At 42.6% G+C, this 21,084-nt stretch overlaps 1 protein-coding gene across 4 annotated transcripts in view; it reads left to right on the top strand.

Moving 5' to 3' along the window:
* Nucleotides 1-21,084, top strand: part of Dnah11 (dynein axonemal heavy chain 11) — a 324,850-nt gene that overhangs the window by 70,626 nt on the left and 233,140 nt on the right. For all 4 annotated transcript variants that reach the window (XM_042261290.2, XM_076551573.1, XM_076551572.1 and 1 more), the window contains 3 exons: nt 2,091-2,315; nt 2,677-2,768; nt 3,790-3,916. In XM_042261290.2, coding sequence (XP_042117224.1) covers nt 2,091-2,315; nt 2,677-2,768; nt 3,790-3,916 — 444 coding nt within the window. The remainder of the gene's footprint in view (nt 1-2,090; nt 2,316-2,676; nt 2,769-3,789; nt 3,917-21,084) is intronic.

The raw sequence follows: 21,084 nt of genomic DNA, 5'->3' as shown, positions 1-21,084 counted from the left end.
AATTAGCAATTTTAGATTTTTTTCAAAATTCACATACAAAGTCCAATTTATTTGTTCACTGAGCATCTACTCTTGCTGGGCTACAGGTATGGGACCATCTAGCAATCAAATGTGTGGACTTGTAGTTCATAAAGGAGATACACAAAAGAGTCCCTGGGGGACTAAGGAGAGACAGACTCCTAGGAGACTAAGAGACAGACAGACTCCCAGAAGACTAAGAAAAGGCAGACAAACTCCCAAAAGACTAAAAAAAGGCAGATAGACTCCCAGAAGACTAAGGAGAAACAAACAGACTCCTAGGAGACTAAGGAGAGACTGTAGCTAGAGTTTTCCTGCCTGTCCCATGGTCATGACAAATCTCACCTGCCAGTCCTGCAGCTGTTTTTTTATATTTGTGAATCTAAGTTTTCATACCTACTTATCTTTTATCATAACTAAGGAAAATTGTTACTGTCTAGCTTAAACTACATCAAAGACCTCAGAAGGATATACCATTACCTGAGAAATGGTAGAAATGGGTTAATTTAAGATATAAGAACAGTTAGCTAGAAACCTGCCGTGGCCATATGGTTTGTAAGCAATATAAGTCTCTGTGTTTACTTGGTTGGGTCTGAGCAGCTGCAGAACTGGTGGGTGAGAGAGATTTGTCCTGACCGTGGGCCAGGCAGAACCAGAAAAACCCTAGCTACAAGAGACAGACTGACTCCTAAGGGACTTAGGAGAGACAGAAAGACTCCTACAAGGCTAAGTAGAGACAGAATTACCACCAGGAAAGGACGACTATGCAGTGGGGACAATGTTAGTGATGTTTGGAACACCAGAAGGCAACCATCTCTCAGCGGCCAATTGTTTTGGGTTCCTTGGAATATACTTTTTTCATGGAAGTTATGAAAAGTAAGCCTGGAGATACAAATGTGAGAATAGTGTATATGACCTTGAGTTGTAAAGATACAGAGATGGGCATCTCTAGACCTTTGTGAGAAGAGAGGTAGGCAAGAGCATTTGAGAAGGTAGTAACTGCCACTGTGATTAGATGGAAACCCAGAGCATAGTGACACTAAGATTCCAGGCCTATTTAGTGTGAGAGTCATTTATACAAAGGCAGAAATCAGCCCAGAGCCCAGCTCAGTGAAGCATGAGTGTTGGGAGGCCATTGTCAGTATCCAGGGAGTCAGATGGAGAAAAAGGACATAAGGCCCGATGCCTCGAGGAAGTCTGCGTTTGGTTACAGCAGAATGGGTGGGAAAGGGCAAGAGACTGTGAACAGGGAAATAATGCAGCAGGTATTACACAGAAACCAGGGGTTTTGCCCCCAAGAGGACTCGTTTGTGTTCAGTACTTGGAGTGAAGGAGGACAAGAGGGTCACTTTATCCAGTGAAGTCCTGAGAATCCCATGTGAGAAGTGACTATCAGAGTGTCATGTGACAGCATGTCTTGGGGACGATACTGCTGTAGAACATAGCACTCAGCTCAAAGAGAGAAGGGGAAACACACACACACACACACACACACACACACACACACACACACACACACACCCTTAACCCTTGGAGGCTCAGTGAGGAAAGGATGACTTAATTCTTAAAGCTTCCCCAGTACACATTAGGTGGTATTTATCTTTATTTTTGAGGCAGTTTCTCACTGGGACTTGGGACTAGTTGATTGGGCTGGGCTGGCCATTGAGCCCCAGGGACCTGCCTGTCTCTGCCTGTTCCAGTGCTGGGAGATTACAAGGGCACGACACCACACTTAGCTTTTTTTTCACATGAGTGCTGGGGACATGAGCTCAAGCCTCGTGCTTTCATAACAAGTACTTTATGGACTGAGCCATCTTCCCAGCCCCCAGTAATGGTTTTTACCTGCACAGAAGTGTGTGCTTCTTGTAGAAGATGTTATAGATAGATGCTTCTACTTACCTCATTTCTTTGGTTGGGTACTTCAGCGTGCTATGAATTCTTTGGCCCATTTTGCAAAAGCGCCTCTCTGTGTTCGATGCAAGGGGCAAGGTCACAGCAGCCACCAGAGTGGCCTTCCTCACGGTTCTGAGAGTCCACCATCGGCGACTGACAAGTGCCTGCCTGCCTTTTAGGTCCAGTTGCAGACTCTTCTTCAAAGCAAGTATGTGGAGTACTTCATCGAGCAAGTCCTAAGCTGGCAAAACAAGTTAAATGTGGCCGATGCGGTCATCTTCACCTGGATGGAAGTCCAGCGGACCTGGTCTCACCTGGAAAGCATCTTTGTTTGCTCAGAAGACATTCGAATCCAGCTCGTGGAAGATTCCAGAAGATTTGATGGAGTAGATGCTGAATTTAAGGTCGGTCAGAGTCCTAGCAGTTTTCACATGTATAATCCCATGATGCACTGGGTTAGGTTTATAAAGTGCAATTTGTACATTTCAGTGCATAGGAATCAGAAAACTGCAATTTTATGTTTTTACAAATCTTGCCATGGCCATATCAGCTATTCAAGGCTGTCACTGTGGCATGAGGATGCTGTGAAAACAAACAGGTATGACTGTTCAATGAGACTGTGTTAACAAATGCTGTTCATTCAGAAAGGAACATGGTACCTGGCATTCCTAGCCTCCTAACACTGCACAGAGCTGTTGTGCTCTCAGAAGCTAATCCCCTCAGCGGGAGGGAAATTTCTGACATCTATGTCATGCTTTTACACAGGAGTTAATGTTCAACACAGCCAAAATAAAAAATGTCTTAGAAGCAACATGCAGACCCCACCTCTATGAGAAACTGAAAGATTTTCAGCACAGGTAAGAAGGGAACAAAGGGTCAGCTGACATTTGTTTCTTTCATCACGTGACTGAAGTCACTCTTTGCTCTCTAGTTCCCCTAAGTCTTAGCTAAGGTTTCTGATAACTGATCGATTCTTTCATCATACTGTTCTGCATATACCGATTGAACACCTACTGTGTGCCCAAACCCTGGAGAGCGCTCGCTCGCTCGCTCACAGTCCTTTGGTCTGTGTGTGCGCACATTCTCACTCTTTCCCCACCGTTCTCTCACTGCTCCCATCTTCTGTCATTTGTTGTTGTTGTTGTTTTGGTTCCAGATTGTCTTTGAACTCATATGGATCCTCCTGCCTCAGTTTTCTGAGTGCTGCATGACAGATGCCAGCCATCTACCTGCTTTATACTTTCTCTCTACTGTATATCACCCTTACAGAGCATGCCAATGCTTTCGAGATTCTTTTCCTAAGGGCCATTTGTAAAGTCACATTCACATATAATCCACAACTGCATCCTCAAGAACATTCTGGGTTCTGATTTAAAATGGGCAAATCCACCATTCAGATGAGATGCTTACTGACAGGATGTAGTTATTTGTATCTAGCTAATAGCTGGGACTTTGGATAATAAAGTGGGAGTAATTCTGGATCTGTGACTCCCCAGAATGTGAGGGAAGGTTGAAGGCACCTGGGTTTTGCAGATATCCAGTGGGAAAGGGCTTTGCCCTGGTTGTATCTTACTACCGCTGTTTGTGTCTCGGGTGAGCGATGCCAAATCTAATCTTCATCACGAGAAGCAATGAGTAACGTAAACCCGACTCTGGCAGATAATTGTGTGTGAGTGTGCATGTGTCTGTGTGCCTGCCTTCTTGCTCCCTTGGCCTGGCTGTGTTCTGTCTGTAAGCAGGATGTCAAAGCAGGAGGGGGTGGCTGTGAAATAGTGAGCTTCCTAGTTGAGTGGAGTCATGGTAGGTGTAGGTTTGCTCTGTTGAAGTGTCAATGGTGGAAACACAGGGCATGCTTAAGATGGATTTTCACTCCTGCAGGCTTTCCCTTTGTGAAAAAGCCCTGGCTGAGTACTTGGAAACCAAGCGCATCACTTTCCCTCGCTTCTACTTCGTCTCCTCGGCTGACTTGCTGGACATTCTCTCCAAGGGAGCCCAGCCGAAGCAGGTAATGGCTTTGGAAGTCCTGTGCTCTGCTGATTAGTTAAGGAATGTCCCAGTTTCTCCATCATTATCAGATGCCATCTGTCATATCACATGTGCCAGGAACTAGAAAATCTGCATTTAAATTTCTTAATGTAGCAACAGAGGGAAGTGAGAGACTGACCTGGGAGAGTAGCAAGAGCAGCTGCCCAAGTCCCAAGCAAAGGGTGGGATGTGAAACATCAATGCTTAGCATCCTGGGACAGGGAGACAGGAAGAACTGGCCCATGACACCCCAGGACCGAAGACCAGGGATGGAGGCCCCAGTGCCTGACTGGCAGCTTTCAGGGGAAAGTGGGTCATTGGGGATGAGATCATAGTGAGCTCCTTTGCCACTACAGTTCTAGAGAAGCTGTTATCATTATTATGTTGGACTTTGTTAGGGGGGTGGATTATAACATTTCAGCCATGTCTTCTCCCCTTCTGGCTTCCCATCTCTGCAAAAGTGACACACCACACACCCCCTAGTCCTCACATCAACAGTGGAAGAAAAGGAATGCTCATATTGTCTTTTGTAATCTGAGAGCTCAGAGCAGAGACAAACTGTACCAGTTCTGAAGCTCTCCTTCCTGTAAACGTTTAAAGGATATCACTGTCCCTTAGACTCGCTGTCTCCACTGGTTTCCTACAGTCATGAAAGTGCTGGATGGATGGTGTTAGTCTCTAGACAGAAGTTTGTGCTTTATCACTGTGGAGTTTTATATGTCTCAGAAAAGCAGACTCTTTCTCTAGATACTTCCATGCTTTTTCTTTGAAATCTGCATCTCTTTACAATGCAGTTCTGTGCATTTTGCTGCTGGGTAGATAAAGTATTTGTAGCGATTATTTTTTCCCTTGGTCATTATTTAACTGAGTAAGGATTGAATTGAATAATTATTCTTGTTGCTTAATATAAGTGATATCTTTTTGCAAATATTAGAGTTGTTAGTCAACATGGACAACACTTTCTGGGGCCCCACTCAGGTACTGTTTGTGCCTTCATGCTTGCTCCTGGATGGCTCTTCAAAGAAAATTGCTCTGATTGGGTTGTATTCATGCTTTGCATATTTATGCAGCACACAATTAGCTGCTTAAAAAAAATCTAATTTCAAACATCATGATCATCACACTTACACTCCAATAATCCTCACAGATATCCTTATGACTAGTGGGTGGAGATTTTATGGGGAGGGGTGTCATAAGCTATATCATTAATCTTTCAAGTCCCAAAGACCTTTCAAGTTCAAATGCTTATAAAGCAAGCTCAGATTTCAACATGGAAAAATAAGAAAGAAATATAAGTTTATAACAGGACAGTATTGTCCTTCTTTTAAGCATAGCCTCTCAAACACAGTAAACACTTATGTTCTTGATTTATCAAGCAGCATTAATTCTGTGGAATAATAAGCAGGAGACACTAATATTTTTCTGTAATTTTTTTAACCCCAAATGTACCATGTTGAATATCTTTATACTAGTAGCAGACCCTTTTTGTAAATGTTTTGGACAAGTATCATAAGTCTCAACCTATATTTTTCTTATTAAAAATGAATGAGTGTTGGGGGGGCTTCCAGTTGGTGTCCTATGTGTGGAGTGCAGTCCTGTTTCTCAGGTAAAGCATGGATGAACCAGAGGCAGACGAAAAGACTGAAAGCAAAGAGAAAGAAAAAAATGGGGGAAAAGCAGAGCCAAGGCAGCAAAGGTCCTGGCCTGGTAGACACTTAAGAACTAGAAAATGGGGGTGCACGCCTTTAATCCCAGCCCTCGGGAGGCTGTAGATGTAACCAACTGTCTTATTAAAATAAGAAACACAGACTCAATGTAAAAGAGAAAGCTGAGAGGTCAGAGCTCAGAGCTAAAATCTTACCTCTTGCAGTGCTCCTAGCTTCCCCGAGAGAGCTACTTCCTGTGTGTCTGTCTTTAAATAGTCTTTCTGTTCTACCTTCTCATTGGTTGTAAACCCAAACACATGACTGCCTCGTCACTGTCTGTATGTATAGCCCTCCACGTCTTAAAGGCGTATGTCTCCAATGCTGGCTGTATCCCTGAACACACAGAGATCTACCTAGTTCTTCTACCAAGTGCTGGGATTAAAGGCATGTGCCACCACCACCACCACACTCTTGCTATGGCTCTAATAGCTCTGACCCCCAGGCAACTTTATTTATTAACATACAATGAAAATCACATTTCAGTACAAATAAAATACCACCATAGGAGGCAGAGACAGGCAGAGCTCCTTGAGTTCAAGGCAAGCCTGGTCTACAAGGACTGTTACACAGAGAAACCTGTCTCAAAAAGATCCCCCCCCACACACACACACACAAAAAAAAAAAAAAAAGAGAGAGAGAGAGAGAGAAAGAAAGAAAAACTGGAAAGTGTTCATGGGAAAGAAGTTCAGTTGTTAGGAATGTCTTCACTGATTTCAGCTCTCACTAAATGGAAGCTATTTGTTTTCATATTTTAGTTTGGTCTTATAGCTTTAATTCAAATTCAGAATAATTTGTTTTTGGAACTTGAATAAACTACCTTCTGTGATGAAATAAAAAAAAAAAGAATGAGTATGCCCAAAACAACTGGTCAGGATCAAATTGGTCACCCTAGTGCATCTCCATGTGGAGGCCAGGCTTTCACACAGTGCTTGGAGCTCGGTAACTGTGTTTGGTCTATTCCCTTCTCTGGCCAAGTTTAGGGGGTGATTTGTGGACTGAACCCAGGGCCTCACACATGCTGGGCACTTGCTCTGTTTCAGCCTTTTGCTGCCATTTCTTAACTGTCCCTGATTCTCTGGCAGTAGCAACTGTTGATTTTCACACTCAGTGGTGAGGATCCATTTGCTCAGTGTTGTGGAACATGCTTGCAAGTCCTCGTGGGGGAACCAAGAATCCTCCCCACAGCAGGAATTTTACCTCTACCCCAACTTTCATAGCTCTTTTTTTAAAAAAGACTTTTAAAAATTTCATGTGTATGTATGTGTGCCTGGGTGACTTTCTGTGCACCACATGTGTGCAGGTATTCATGATAGTCAGAGGGCAGCAGATCCCCTAGAGCTGGAATCACAGTACTTGTGAGCCATCGAATGTGGGTTTTGGGAGCTGAACTTGCAAAAGCAGCAGGTGTTTGTAACTGCTGAGTCCTCTTTCCAGCTCACCTTCCATACTTCTTGCCTTTGGCAGTGCAACCAACCATCTGGTTTCATCTCTTCCTCCTTTCTTCCTTTAGGAGACGTCCAAGCAAGGGACGTGTTGGAGACTCACTCTTGCAGCCTCCCATTGGGTCCCAGCTCCTCTTGTTTTTCCTTAGAGTGGAAATTGGGAATACCTTGTTTCATTTCCCCCACAAGCACAGAAAGAATGCCTTGACCTCCTGCTCTGGGCTGCTTATTCACACCTGAAGGGAGGCCCCCTCCCCCAGGACACTTACATGGAGGAGCACATGTGTTAGATGAGGGGACAGTGTTGAGATGTGTATGACGTAGCACCGAGGGACGTACCCACCCTAACTCATGTTGCTCCATGCCTCTTTGTCCTTGGCTAAAGCCCCAGGCTCTACACGAGGGGACGATCCCTCAACATATTCTTTTTTTCTTAATTAACTTGTGGGGGCGGAGGCAGTGTCAGCCTTGGATGTCTTTCCCCAGGAGCCTTTCTCTTTGGTATTTGACAGCCCCTCGCGGGCCCGGAGTTCATTAATTTAGCTAACCCCAAGTAACGCCAAGTGCTGGCATTGGAACACGTCCACTGCACCCAGCTTTTTATGTTTGTTCTGGGGATCAGATTCGGGTCTGTGTGCGTGCAAGGCGAGCACTTTTACTCGCTGAGAAGTCTCCCCAGCCCGATATACTCAACAGTTTTCTTTCTAATCATAAAAAACAAAACAAAAACTGCTTAAAGGTTCAGCCAGACCACACAGTGACTCGGTATACACATTTTTGCTACCAATTTTTCTTCACTTGGCAGTGGTGTGTACCTCTTTAAATCCCTCTGTAACACAAATCTTAAAAGGTCTTATAATAAAAAAAAACCCCAGTCACCAGATATCAGGTCAAAAGCTGAAAGATCAGAGAAGCAGAGCAACCAGCCACTAGTTCTTTATGAAATCCTCAGCCTAAAGAGAGTGAGTTCCTGTGTCCTCACGCCTTATGTACCTTTCTCTGCCCAGACATCATTTCCTGGGATTAAAGGTGTGTGCCACCACTGCCTGGCTCTGTTTCCAGTGTGGCCTTGAACTCACAGGGATCCAAAAGGATCTCTGTCTCCTGAGTGACAGGATTAAAGGTGTGTGCCACCACTGCCTGACCTCTGTGTCTAATCTAGTGCCTGGCTCTGTCCTCTGATCCTCAGGCAAGTGTATTAGGGTACATAATCTATTGGGCTGTACAATACATCTCCACATCTCTCTTTTGTTTTCACATGACTCCGTACTTCCATATTGATGGAGCAGCTTTTCTAGCTATTGTTCGTCTGCCTTACTGCAGTAACCCCACCCTCACTGTATTCATAGAATTGTGATCATGCTCTTAAAAAAAGAGTCCAGGCACAGTTTTTTTTTCCAGCATAAGAGATAGTATTGTCCTTAATGAACAGCTAGACAATGTAAGATGTTAAAGATGTTAACTTACAATGAAGCCTAGGGTTGGAGGATAGCATAATGATGTCCAGCATAGTGACAGGGCTGTGAGACATCACTATGCTCATTCCGTACTAATCTTCATTCCGTACTAATGACAGGGGATAAAGGGGTTCAGGTCACATGGCTGTAGGGGAGATGTAGCTTATAGTGGTCTTAACCCATCAGCTTGGAAGTGATTCTACTTCTGGTTAAGTTGGCAATTTTGTAGAGAGTCATTTTATTTCAAATTACATGAAATGTAATTTCATTTAAATAATTTAAAATATTTTTTGTTCTTTGAAAGCTTCATGCAATGCATTACTGAGTATATTATATATATACATATATATCATGTCTATGATATAGGGCTTTGATCAAATCTATGCTCCATTTTCTCTCCTCCGGGTCCTTCCCTGCCCTCCATGTTTCTTTCTTCCCTGCTCTGTCTCTGTGTCTCTGACTTTGCTTGTATGTGCATGGATGTAAAACCATCTACTGTTGCAGGGCTAGTCTTTCAGGGGGTATATCCCTGAAGGAAACTTATTCTCCTTTCCCAACAGCCATCAGTTACCAGTAGCATCTCTCAGCTAAGAAAGGGATTCATGAACCCCTCCCATGTCCATGCTGGGATTTTTTTGGCTGGCTTGATCTTGTGCAGATTGAATGTTTCGAGTTCATGTATGCAATGGCCTCACCATGTCCAGCAAATAATGGTCACTGCCAATGTCCACTACTTCTTTCTCTTACACTCTTTGCACCCCCATTTTCCACAATTGTCACTGAGTCCTGGGATATAGGGCACGTGGAAATGTTTTTGTTATGTTACTTCAACTTTGAATAATTCCAGTTCATATAACATGTTATCACACTGTTAATAACATTGTGTTATCAGAAAGTATTCACCAGCCTCAGTGACACAAATAGCCACTCTAGATCGACTTGTTTCACAGGGATCAATAAGGCCCTTAGAGAATCTGTGTCATCTGGAGCCATGCCATGGTCCACCCCATTCTCTGAGAGGTCTCACTCTGTACAGTCACCGTGCATTCCACATTCTTGGTCGTCAGCTATAAAACTGTTTGTATCTTGTGCATTTGGACAGTGCAGCCTAGCTGTTTTCTCTTTCCCCATTTGCGGTATCAGAATCCACTTCTGACCACAGGACAGAGCGTGTCCGTCTCTGCCTTTTGTGCTAACATGCTTAAATGTGTTCCTGGTGTGTGACATGAGACGGCAGCATGTGAAGTAACCCTGCAATTGGCCATAAAAGGCACCCTTGTGAGCAGATAACTCATCCTGACATTTGTGAATGGCTCGAATTCTTCACCCACCCCACCCCCCAAAACTTAACTTAAGAGTGTTGGTCTAAGAGAGTGTCTGAAGTTAATTGTGCAATTTGTTCAGCCTGAACTTTTCAAGCAGGGAGGTCTGATGTGGAAGCTGCTTCCATTCTGTGAACTGAAAGTACCTGGTCTAAGACACTGGGGTGACATGTCTCAGAGATGCAGTTTGGTGTGTCTTGGATGTCTGCAGCTAGTATTGGCAGTCACTAAGCTAGGTAAAGTTCAGGATTTGAAGATTTCTCTCCATTTGAAATTAAGCCTGACCTCCTCAGTGCATAGATTATCTACAAGACAGTGGACTGAACATGTATCTGTTCATTGCTGCAGAAATAAAACTTGTGGTATACTTGTAGCACTCACCAGCCCATGTAGTAGTTACGTATGGGCTTCGTTACATAGTTCACTAGCAACACTCTTTGATTTTTTTTTTAATCCTTTTAAAAAATATCCACTGTGACTTTTTTGTTTTTTGTTTTGTTTTGTTTTTTAAACTAAACTAGTGTGGCTCAGTTAAATGGTACCAGGAAGCCCTTGCATGCCCTTCCAAGTGTAACTATACCGTAGAGTAACTGACAGTTCTGGTAGTCAGGATTTCATTTTTTTATTTTTTGCAGTGGACTCTAATGAAGTGGCGAGTAATTCCCCCCCCCACACACACACACAGGGGAGTTTCCTTCCCTGTATATTCACCATGGGGAGTTTAGCTGGTATGTGATGTTTAGCTCATGGGAGACTTCTCCATCATTGAGCTAGACTGAAGAAAAAACTTGTAGTGCTGTGATATGATAGGCTCTGTTTATGAGACTCCATGAGACACACCTGGCTGTTGGGCACCTGAGATGTAGCAACTGAATACATGGCTTTTTCCTTTTAACCATTTTTAATTTAATTTAATTGGTTCAGCTACTGGGAAAATTTATTGGGTTTGCAACAGCTTGAGTGAGTCTGTCTTTGACCTTGTATGTTTAGGAACTCTAAGTACAAATGAAGTATTTTTGATGAAAATTTCTGAATGGAATATTCTATAACTATAAATACATACCTTGTTTCCAAGACTCGTCAGTAAAAGAACACAAACCATTTCATTAAGTTTTATGCTCATCTCATGTTAAAATGATACATTGGGTCTATCAGATTAAAGCAAATTTCACTTGTAAAACACTAGTTTAAAATGGGTGCCAAAAAGTTGCAGTGGCGGGAATTGAGTTCACAAAACGCTTTCTGAAGTGACAAGATACGCAGTGTGCATGCTCAGGGAATGCCCTTCAAGGGCAAGAACACCAGGCTGCATGAGAGGAAATGGGCCAGCTTGTCTCTACATTGAAGCTTCTTACACACTGTCGACGTCGGCACCCAGGAATGTGATGGTGAGAAATGGGCTGAATATTCAAGAGGCACTGCCCAATCTTAGAGGGGCACAGACTCAGACCCACATCCTTGTGCAGTGTTTGTATAGACAGCCTCTCTCCTGGGTGACTTCATGATAAAGTACATGTTCCAACACTTGGATTCCGGTGATGGGGTTCAGTAGCTACTCAGAGTGTCCAATCTTGACCACAAGATGATATTTACAGAGAGCTAAGAGGAAAAAGGCATCAGATGCAGATGGACAGCTGAGGGCTTGCAAAAATGAATGACTTTAGTTAAAATGAAACCTGACGTTTTTGGAGGAAGTGGAACTTGGGAGGGACTGTCTGGGAACTGTTAAAACACTTGTCCTGTGAAGACCTGAGGTCAGATCCCCAGAGCCCATGTAAATGCTGGGTGGGTGTGGTGGCCTTTCTGTAATTCCAGCACGAGGGATCCCCAGAGCAAGTTGACTGTGTAGACAAGCTGCATTGAGGAGAGCCCTGGGTTCAGCAAGACACCAGTGAGCAAGTAGAGAGTAACTGAGAGACACACAACAAAACCTCAGGCCTCCGTATGCACACGCATGCTCAGGCATACACAGTTGCACACTCAAATGCACCCACACATATTTGAATAAACATACATGCATAACACACACACACACACACACACACACACACACACACACACACACACACACCACCACCACCTCCAAGTCCCCACACTGTAGGATCGTAGATTCCGGAAGAGGAGGCAGGGACAGTCCCTGAGTTAGGGCGGAGATGAGGAAGGAGTAAGCAGGAGGCAGCAGATGCCAACACACAGAAGACAGTTGGAGTTTTTGTCAGTCTTGCTGTTGAACAAGGAAAAGAAGCTTCTCACAGAAGTGTAGGTTGTAACGGACGCCACCCAGTGGAGACCTTGAGACTGCAACCTATTGTAAATGGTTGCCATTGTCTTAAGACATCCTGATATAAAGAGGATTAAACTTCTAGGTATGTATTCAAAAGAAGAGTATCTAGTTTTCAATATATTGCATGTCCAATGGAAATGATCTGTTATTATCCTTTCAAAGTAATTAAAACATACTTAAGCACAGATCATATAGCAATGTGTCTTTTTCCTTTGGTAAACTGGGTTGCCACTGCTTAGGAGTATATGGCAATTCCATCACTGGAATTCTCTCCACAGACAAGTTGTATACTATATAATAATATCAGAGTAATATTGTGAGAGCAAAGCAAGTGCCTCTTTAATGTTCTGAGAGCCAGAACTTAAATGTTACACATGTCAGGTTTTGCCAGCAAGGAGCTCTAATTCTTCTGTCCTCGGTTTGCTGCCACTCACTGAGACTGCTCAGCTGTAGGTAAGTTGAGTGGGTGGGGCTTTCAGAAATGTGCCTTCCTTCTAGGGAAAGGAAAAGCTGGACAAAATATTGAGCTGAATCTGTTTAAATGCAGTGAAGATTGTCTGAAGGACACTGGAGAGAGTCAGGTCTCAGGGACGAAGATGGGAGGGGAAGGGAGGCACGGAGGCCTTTGCCTGGCATTGGGCATTGCTCTTTCTCTTGAGACGTGAAGTGATTCATAGATGTGTCAAGCTGGCTAGTGCTCTCCTTAGTCCCGTGGAACCTGAAAGAAAAATAAAAACACAGCGAAAGCACTGGGCGCAGGCCCACAGGAAGGATCTGACCCAGGGTGTCAAACAGCAGGAAGCAGATTTAAGGTCAGTGGGTGTAAGTTTGCTGGAGTGGAGACGGGGAGAATGGACTACATATCCTATCTAAAACTCAGTTCCAGTTGGTGATGCAGATTGCCAAGGGAAGGGTAAGACAAGGAAATGGAGATAAACATGTGGGGGAAGACACCTTTCTTGTCTTGGATTTGCAAAACTATCCTTAAATGGACATATAATATTAATGGGTCTGTTTGGATTTGACTGTGCTAGCCTCAGAAAAAAAATAACTTATCAAAAATACTATTGAGATTAACAACACAAAAACTGAAGTGGGAAAAGATGTTGCAATGTATTAAATAAAAAAAATTATATAGAATATATGTAACCCTTGAGAAGAAGGACAGGCTGGTACTCTAATATAAAGATGGCCAAAACACTCACCCAGGCAGTTTATGAACAGACATGTCCTAGTGGCTGACAGACATAGGCAACCCTGCTCTTCATAAGTCATCAGAGAAAGGCAACAAAAACCACAATGGAACACACACAGTCCTGCTTCTGGCCATGATAGCATAATAGAGCTGGATTTAGTCTCCTGCCCAAAACTAGCAAGAACTTTGACAAAAGATAGGATATGGCAGTTTTATGAACCCTGGACGGTGGACAGTAGGGACTGCGACTTACACTGTGTAAGAAACAGGTGAGTGAGTGAGCTCCATGATTGCTGCCTTGGGCCCCCGTCTTCACAGGACACTCACAGGCAAATCTAGCCATGTGTGAGTGAGCAGAATGAAAAAGAGAACACAAAAGGAGAAGGTGATCTCCAAAACCTTAAGAAGAGGCTCCTGTGAGTAAGTTAGGGGAGGTTTGATTAGCGAATGTGTATGAGAAACCACCAGCCTGAGAGGATTAGAGCTGGTAACACCAGCATTCTCACAGGGCTGGAATGCCTGTGACCACCAATAAGGTGGGCATCCTTAGGATTTATTGATAGAATACCATGAAGGCCTTGCTGGTATAATTAACTCTGGGTTGCATACTACTCTAATCCTACCAAACAGTGTTTTCCTCCTAACTAAATTCTCCTATCAAGATTTTCAAAAAAAAATCAAACTTTCCAAATAATTTACTGAATTGTGGAATATAGCTCAAGAATATATGGGTGAGAATGTTATTTTAACTGTTCCTGACATCTCATTAAAAGTCACTGGGAGTATAAATAATCCAGGACTATCCAGCCCATAATAGAAGAGCCCAAATAAATAAATGAAAACTGACTTCAAAATAACTGATGTTAGAACTGACAAAGAGTGTCCATTATTCCATTCCATGTGTTCAGACATCAAGTAGAGATACAGAAATTCTAAGAAAGTTTAGTAGATGTCCTTTAAGTCTCTAAAGTAGGGAAAGGAGAGAGAATATTTGAAAAAAGACAACTAAAGCTTTCTAGATTGATGGGAAGCGAATTTTAGAGACTCGGTAACACTGAGTGACGTGGCCTTTGGCTGTAGCCCAGCACCCAGGAGTTGAAGCCGGATGAGTACCACAAACTCAAGGCTGGCCTGGGATATAAAGTGAGTTCCAGGCCCATCTTGGCTGTAGATTAGGACCCTGCCTCAAAAAAAAAAAAAAAAAAAAAGGAGTTGGGAGGGACTAAGAAAGGAGAATGAGGGGCAAAGAGGAAAGAGAGAGACAGAGAAACAGGCAGAGATAGAGACAGAGAGAATGGATATGAAGAAAAGTATGAAAAGCTGCTCAGATGGTTTAAAACCAATGAGAAGAAATAACGCTAAACATGATCCACCAAGCCTCAGGACACACAAAAGAAAAACGACATGGATGACCACTGATCTCACATTGGACACCGTGCAAGTGAGAAGAGACTTGTAGCAGTAACATGGATGCACTGTAAGAAAAACATCTGATAAGCTGAAATTCTCTACCCAGAGAAAGTGTATTTTAAGGGTGAAGGAAAAACAAGTGTGTTTTCTTCAGATACACACAAGCGGGAAGGTTTCATCACCTACAGACTGGCACAATGAGAAATGTTAAAGGAAATGCTTTAGCAAAAGGAAGATGATGCCGCATGGAGTTATAAAATTCTGAACACCGAAATGCTAACTGCATGAAACTATACAGGGCGGGCATGTTAGCCATCCCTCAGAAAGCAGATGGAATGGAAAGAGGAGAAACGTTGAAGTTGTATAGGCATCAGATTGTTCATGTTTCTTACTATGTCATTTCATTATACTTTAAATCCTTATTTCCTTATGTCAAGTAGGAAAACAGTAGCTGCCATCTATGGCTTTTTGGTGGCAAGTAAATGATATAAAAATCAAGAAAATACAAAACATAATATGATTAGAATGCCTCCTACCAGTTTGTCTCCTCCCACGTCTTGTCTCTGCTTTCATCCAGCATGATTCTCCCTCTGCACTGCCCATGCTTATCTGGTCAGTGAGTCCTTGGATGTTCTTGAGCTCTTTCGCACCAAGCCTTACCGTTTGCTGCTCTTTGGAAACCTTTGACCTTCCCACCCAGTGAATCAGCACTGATTTGCTGGATGATGAATACAGGACCAAGCCATCACCTGGAAAACCATCGCCATGTTAGAGAAGCCATGGATTACCAGCAGACCACAAATGTGTGAGAGCCGGGACTAGCTGAGGCAACTGAAGATTCCAACACACCGTCACTATAAGCTGTGGAATTGTCATGATGTTATGCCACTAAATCTTGGGAGTTTGTGATACTTTCAAAGCTCAGTGATGTGCTTTGGTTGTATATTCATACATATTTATAAGTACTCAGTCATGCCCATCAAGGCTTTTATACGCTACTGCTTTAGAATGAAGAGTTATATATGAAATTAAAAATATGGAGTACTCATCTGTGAGGCTAGGCTTCCTTCTTTCTCTCTTCTGTCTTCTTTCTTTCCTTTTTCTTCTCCTCCCTGTTATTTCCTTCCTGAAGATAACCTGCTGTCAGCTCTGCCTTATTCTGACCTGTGACTATGGGAAGGGTAGTTGAAAATGACATCCGTCCTTACATGGGAGAGTATTCATTGCCTCTCTTTAATTTGCACAGGTATGCCCTCAGTCTTTGACATGATTGGGTTTCACAAAGCTCACAGAATGCGATAAAAGATCAAATTTACCAAGAGGCTAACATTTAAAAGCTCACAATCTTAGATAATATGGGTGTAGAACAATGGGAATGTTGGTATCTAGTCACTGTGATTATAAACTGGAACAAATATTCAGGAAAACTGTTTGATGGTTTCTTTTAAATGTGAAAATGTCTATTTATTGTTACCTAGCATCTCCTTAGCATACCCATAGGAATTCGAGTGTATGTTGACTCAAAGGCAGTACATAAGAACTTTTCTGCCTATATTTTCCCAAGCTGGAAACAATTTCAATGTCTAGCAATAGAATGGCAAGTACATTGCACTAGACTCACTCATTGGAATGTTACATGGTAGAAAGCAAAGGCATTCTCTATCTTATACACAAATAAATCTCAGTAATGTAGAGCAGCAGCCAGAAGTCACATGGGAGAATTCACTTTTATAGAGGTATTGTTGCTCTTTTTGAAAATGTCCATTTTGAGAGGAAGAAGAACTCAAGTAGGCCATGAGGAATCTTTGGGTCCTTGTCTCCTATTTCATTTCTTTTGAAAAAGAAAATAATGTTTTATAAATACTTTGAGAGCTCCGTGCATCATGCATTGATCACATTAACCCCCTTCCCCAGATTCTCGCTCAGATCCTTCCAGCTTCCTAACCACCCAGCTTCCCTCCCGTTCTCCCTCCCTCCCTCTTTCTCCTCATTCAGTCCAGTTTGTGTTGGTCAACTACCCCCGGGTATGAAGCTTGCCCTGGAGTAAGTGTCAAACCATTAAAGAAAACTGACTTTTCCTTTCCAGTCAAATGCCAATAGCTCCTCAGGGGTGAGATGTCATGCCCACTTCCTCGTGTCCATCCTGGGATTTTGTCTGGCTTTAGTTTATGCAAGGCTTGCATTGCTGTCCCAGTCCCTGTGGGTTCATGTGTACATCTGCTCTGTTCTCTTGAAGTCATCCACCATTTCTAACTCTTAAATCTTTCTACTTCTGCATAGACACCTGAGCCTTGAATGATGAGATAATATATACATTCAAGGCTCAGGAGTCTATATGTGTGTGTGCGTGTGCGTGTGTGTGTGTGTGTGTGTGTGTGTGCATGTGTGTGTATTTGTGTGTATGTATACACACACATCCCATTTAGGGCTGAACAACTTATAAGTCTCTTACTCTCTGCACATTTGGTAATGATGTTGATATCTGTAAACATTGTGTCTTCTGTGTAAAAGTTTACCCACTTGTACATGCTTTCCCCTATTTTCCTCTATGTGAATTTCAGTTTTTATAAGTTTACTTGAAAAACTACGGTTTTATGTTCTGATCACCTTATGTAGATTATGTGATAGGTACATGGCAAAAAGGACAGAAATCATCCTAAGATGCATTGTTCTTAGAATGTACTCCTGGATGCTGCTCTGGGTAATTTCTCTGCTTTATGTGTCTATCCAGTGTATTAAATAAAATGGTCATATTACTATATGACATGTTGTATGATGGCTACTGAAAGTTTCAATACGTGACTGGGCCATGACTAAGTCTTCTAAAATAAATTTAGATTCCCAATAATAGTGTATCATCACCAGTAATAAATACTATTCTAAAACAAGAATAATTGTTTATTATTTTAACAGATTGGCTTAACTACTTATGCACTTGCTGTTAATAGGATAGACTCACATCTAGTCTTATTCTAGAGACTAATAACTACAAAAGACATTTGCCTGCATTTAAGTTCTTACATGGTGGTGGGTATTGTTGTCATTGTGAATGGCTTAATGAACACGCCAGTGGGCTCCTATGTGCTTGCCAGGCCAGCTGTGGTACAGCTTTGTGTATGTTTTGTCTTAGTGAGTAGCAGCATCTTTACATACACTGAACAAACATAGAATTAGAAGAAACAAAAGCCAGTGGCAGAGTTTGAGAAGAGAATTAGAGAAGGCCAGCTTCATCTTCTTTCCCTTCATTTTCTAGGTAAACAGCAGACATAGGTCATGGGTATGTTACTGGTTTGTATCACAAATTATAAAATAAATGTAAGTTTTTACATTTAATAAGAGATTCTCTCTGTGTATGGTTCCAACAGTACAGATTCCAGTTACCAAGGACTAGCAACAACCCAGATCCCTGACAGTATGATCCATATTTGAGATGCTGTGTTGTACTGGGGGGATGATGGAGTAAGCCTCGACTGCTAGCTCTTTGGCCCACAGAAACCACAGATGTGCGGTGTTATCAGCAACAGTCATGCCATATCTTTCAAATGCTGTCAACAATAAGCCACTGTGCATCTGCTGCTAAGATATTGCTGTATGACCTCAGTGTTCCTAGGATATTTCACACACAACAACAAATGATGGAGAGAGGGGGTTAGTGGAAATTTGAATGCACAGAGACTCGCAGAAAGCGTGTCACCCCTGGATAATGCTAGAAGTGGATGTTGAGGTAGAAGTGGAGTTAGGGAAGACGGGACTGGAGGTTGACTCTTTATTCTTGAGAGCCTGCACACGCTGGCAGGCATGCAGCTTTTGAAGAACAAACTTCCCGATGTGAATGACAGCAGTGGTTGGAACAGAAAGGATGGCATGGCCCAGAGTAAGTGACAGCAGCAAGGAAACAATCCCAAGGGAGACAAAGGAAAGCAAGAAACACCAGCAAGCAAGCCCGATGCCCTGCTTTAATAAACGGTGGGAAAATAATCATAACACTGGAAGCTCAATGAACAGCATGGCGGTGGTTGACCCAAACTCAAAAGGAGTTCTTTGTGAAGACACAGAGGAGCTGCTGCTGCCATGGCATAAGCCAGGAGAGCTTAAGCTCTGAGGTCATAAGCACTGAATGACCTCAAGGTTTTCCACAAAAGAACCCACTTCTTTTGGTACGTTTACTCTTCTGAACTGCACTCTACCCAAGGCGTTTGCTGCTCTCTCCATTTCCTTACTCATTTGCAACCCACCGTGAAATTTTAACATTTTGCCAAAAACTTTTTAGAGGTCTTTTTACTGTCATAAGTTTCCATGTCACTTATTAAGATGGTTGATGTACTTTCAGGTCACATGACCATTTTTATGAGCACACACTACTGTGCCAAGTTGGGATCGCCTGTGTGCATTAGGTGGGCACAACAGTCAAGTAACATTATATACATGGGGGGAACATTATTCAGTTTTTGTTGGTAACCTTTTAGAAACCAAATTAGAGCATGATGAAGTTTTAGTTCCTTTAATAATAGTCTGAAAGTGTTATTTTAATGTATGCTTTCAGTTGTAAAATAAAACGCTTTCCCAAGTAGTTAACTAGGAAGAAGAAAATTAATTTCACTTAAAATACAAATATACCTCATCAGAAAACACTCATTTTTAAAAATCTCCTTAGAAAGTTCCAGTAAGAAACATCTGATTCCAACCATGCCAGCAACAAGTCACGGAGGACTGTAGGTTAGAAGATTTATGTTTTCTGGCCACCACCAGGGTGGCTACAAGGCCAGAAGATGTTGTGAAATTATTTTCTGAGCAAAGCAATAATGTGTGAGGGCGTCTGATGGCTGAGGTCTCATTTATCCTGCAGCTTTTCAACTGAATATTCTCTAGGCCCATTATCCTGTAGAAGCCATTTGACATCTGTGCGCTTCCTGGCCACTTCAGTGGGGAGAGTGAATGGTTAGATGATTGCAGAGACGTTCTGTGTGTAAATGTCCTTTGGGTAATGTGCAGGATGGAGGAGAGTATAATAACCCAGGTAGTGATCTGCTGCCTACCACTCTCCCTGTGTCTAGAGTAAACATGAGTCTCAGAACCCCATCTGTTTTAAACTTGAAGACATCCTGATGCTATTTTCCTTAATGCTAAAACTGCGAATGCAGCAATGTGTGAAGGCTGTAGACTTTAAAAGATTGAATCATCCCAAAGGAAACTCTTACTGATCCTGCTGGGCTTCTCATGCAGACACCTTAGGCAGCTGCTATTGTTCTAGGAGCTGTCCTTATATACCAAGCCAAGCTAAAGTGCAGGTATTGAGGCCCATGTGCTGGGAAATGTTGCCAGCTTCCAACCACCTTCTGTTGGCAACAGCCTTTGTTTTCTGTTGAGGTAAAATTTATAGCACAAAAAAAAAAAATCAGCTGTCTTAATACAGTTCAGTGTTATTTGCACATTTCTAGTGTTATTCAACTACCACACCACCTTCTATTCCCGAGACATTTTTTATCACCCCCAAATAAACCTCTGTATCCATTACCTTACTTGCTTACGTCTCTCTTGCTAGAACCACTAGGAAACACTGGTCTGCCATCTGTATCTGTGCATTTTCCCATTCTTGGTATTTTGTGTAAATGATCATACAGTTGGCGGGATTGGATGACTGGCTGTTATTGTCATTAAGCTCGGTGTTTTCAAGGTTCCTTCATATTGTCTTTTTTTCCCCCAGAGTTAGAGATCGAATCCAGGACCTTGTGTGTACTAGGCAAGTGTCCTACCACTGAACTACATGCTAGCCTTTAGTTTTTTGAGGGGGTCTCACTACATATCCAGTCCAGGCCGGTCTAGAACTCAATCTTTCAACCTTCATTACCTTAGTTCTAGGATATGGGAATGTGCTAGCACACACTGTCTTTGTTGTCATATACACACACACACATTTCATTCCTTCATATGTCTAAACAGTATTCCACAGTATGTATCTTGCACAATTTGCTTATTCATCTATTTGAGTGGGTATTTGGTTGGTTGTTTCTACCTTTTGGTTACTGTGAAAAATGGAGGTGACACTGCTATACAGCTGTCTGCCTGAGTGGCTGTTTTCAGGATATATTGATGGTTTCTTGGTGACTCTATTGATTTGCTGAGGGGGCATGAGCCTGTCCTCTACTCAGTGGTACCATGTGTCAGGGAGGAGTGTGAGCTCCCACCACTGGTGACTCCTCTGGGCCCGTCTCTGGCCATTGGTCTTCTCCAAAAGAGATGAGTGACTTGGCTGATGTCTGGCTCTGAATCCACTTACTGAAAAGCTACCTTCCTCTCCATTCTTCCATGGCAATGCTAGGTTGTTCCTAGGT

This window comes from Peromyscus maniculatus, chromosome 14 (assembly GCF_049852395.1).
Source record: "Peromyscus maniculatus bairdii isolate BWxNUB_F1_BW_parent chromosome 14, HU_Pman_BW_mat_3.1, whole genome shotgun sequence".
Taxonomy (NCBI): Eukaryota; Metazoa; Chordata; class Mammalia; order Rodentia; family Cricetidae; genus Peromyscus; species Peromyscus maniculatus.
The sequence above is the reverse complement of the archived record's forward strand: the minus strand, read 5'-3'. Positions and strand labels throughout refer to the sequence as shown.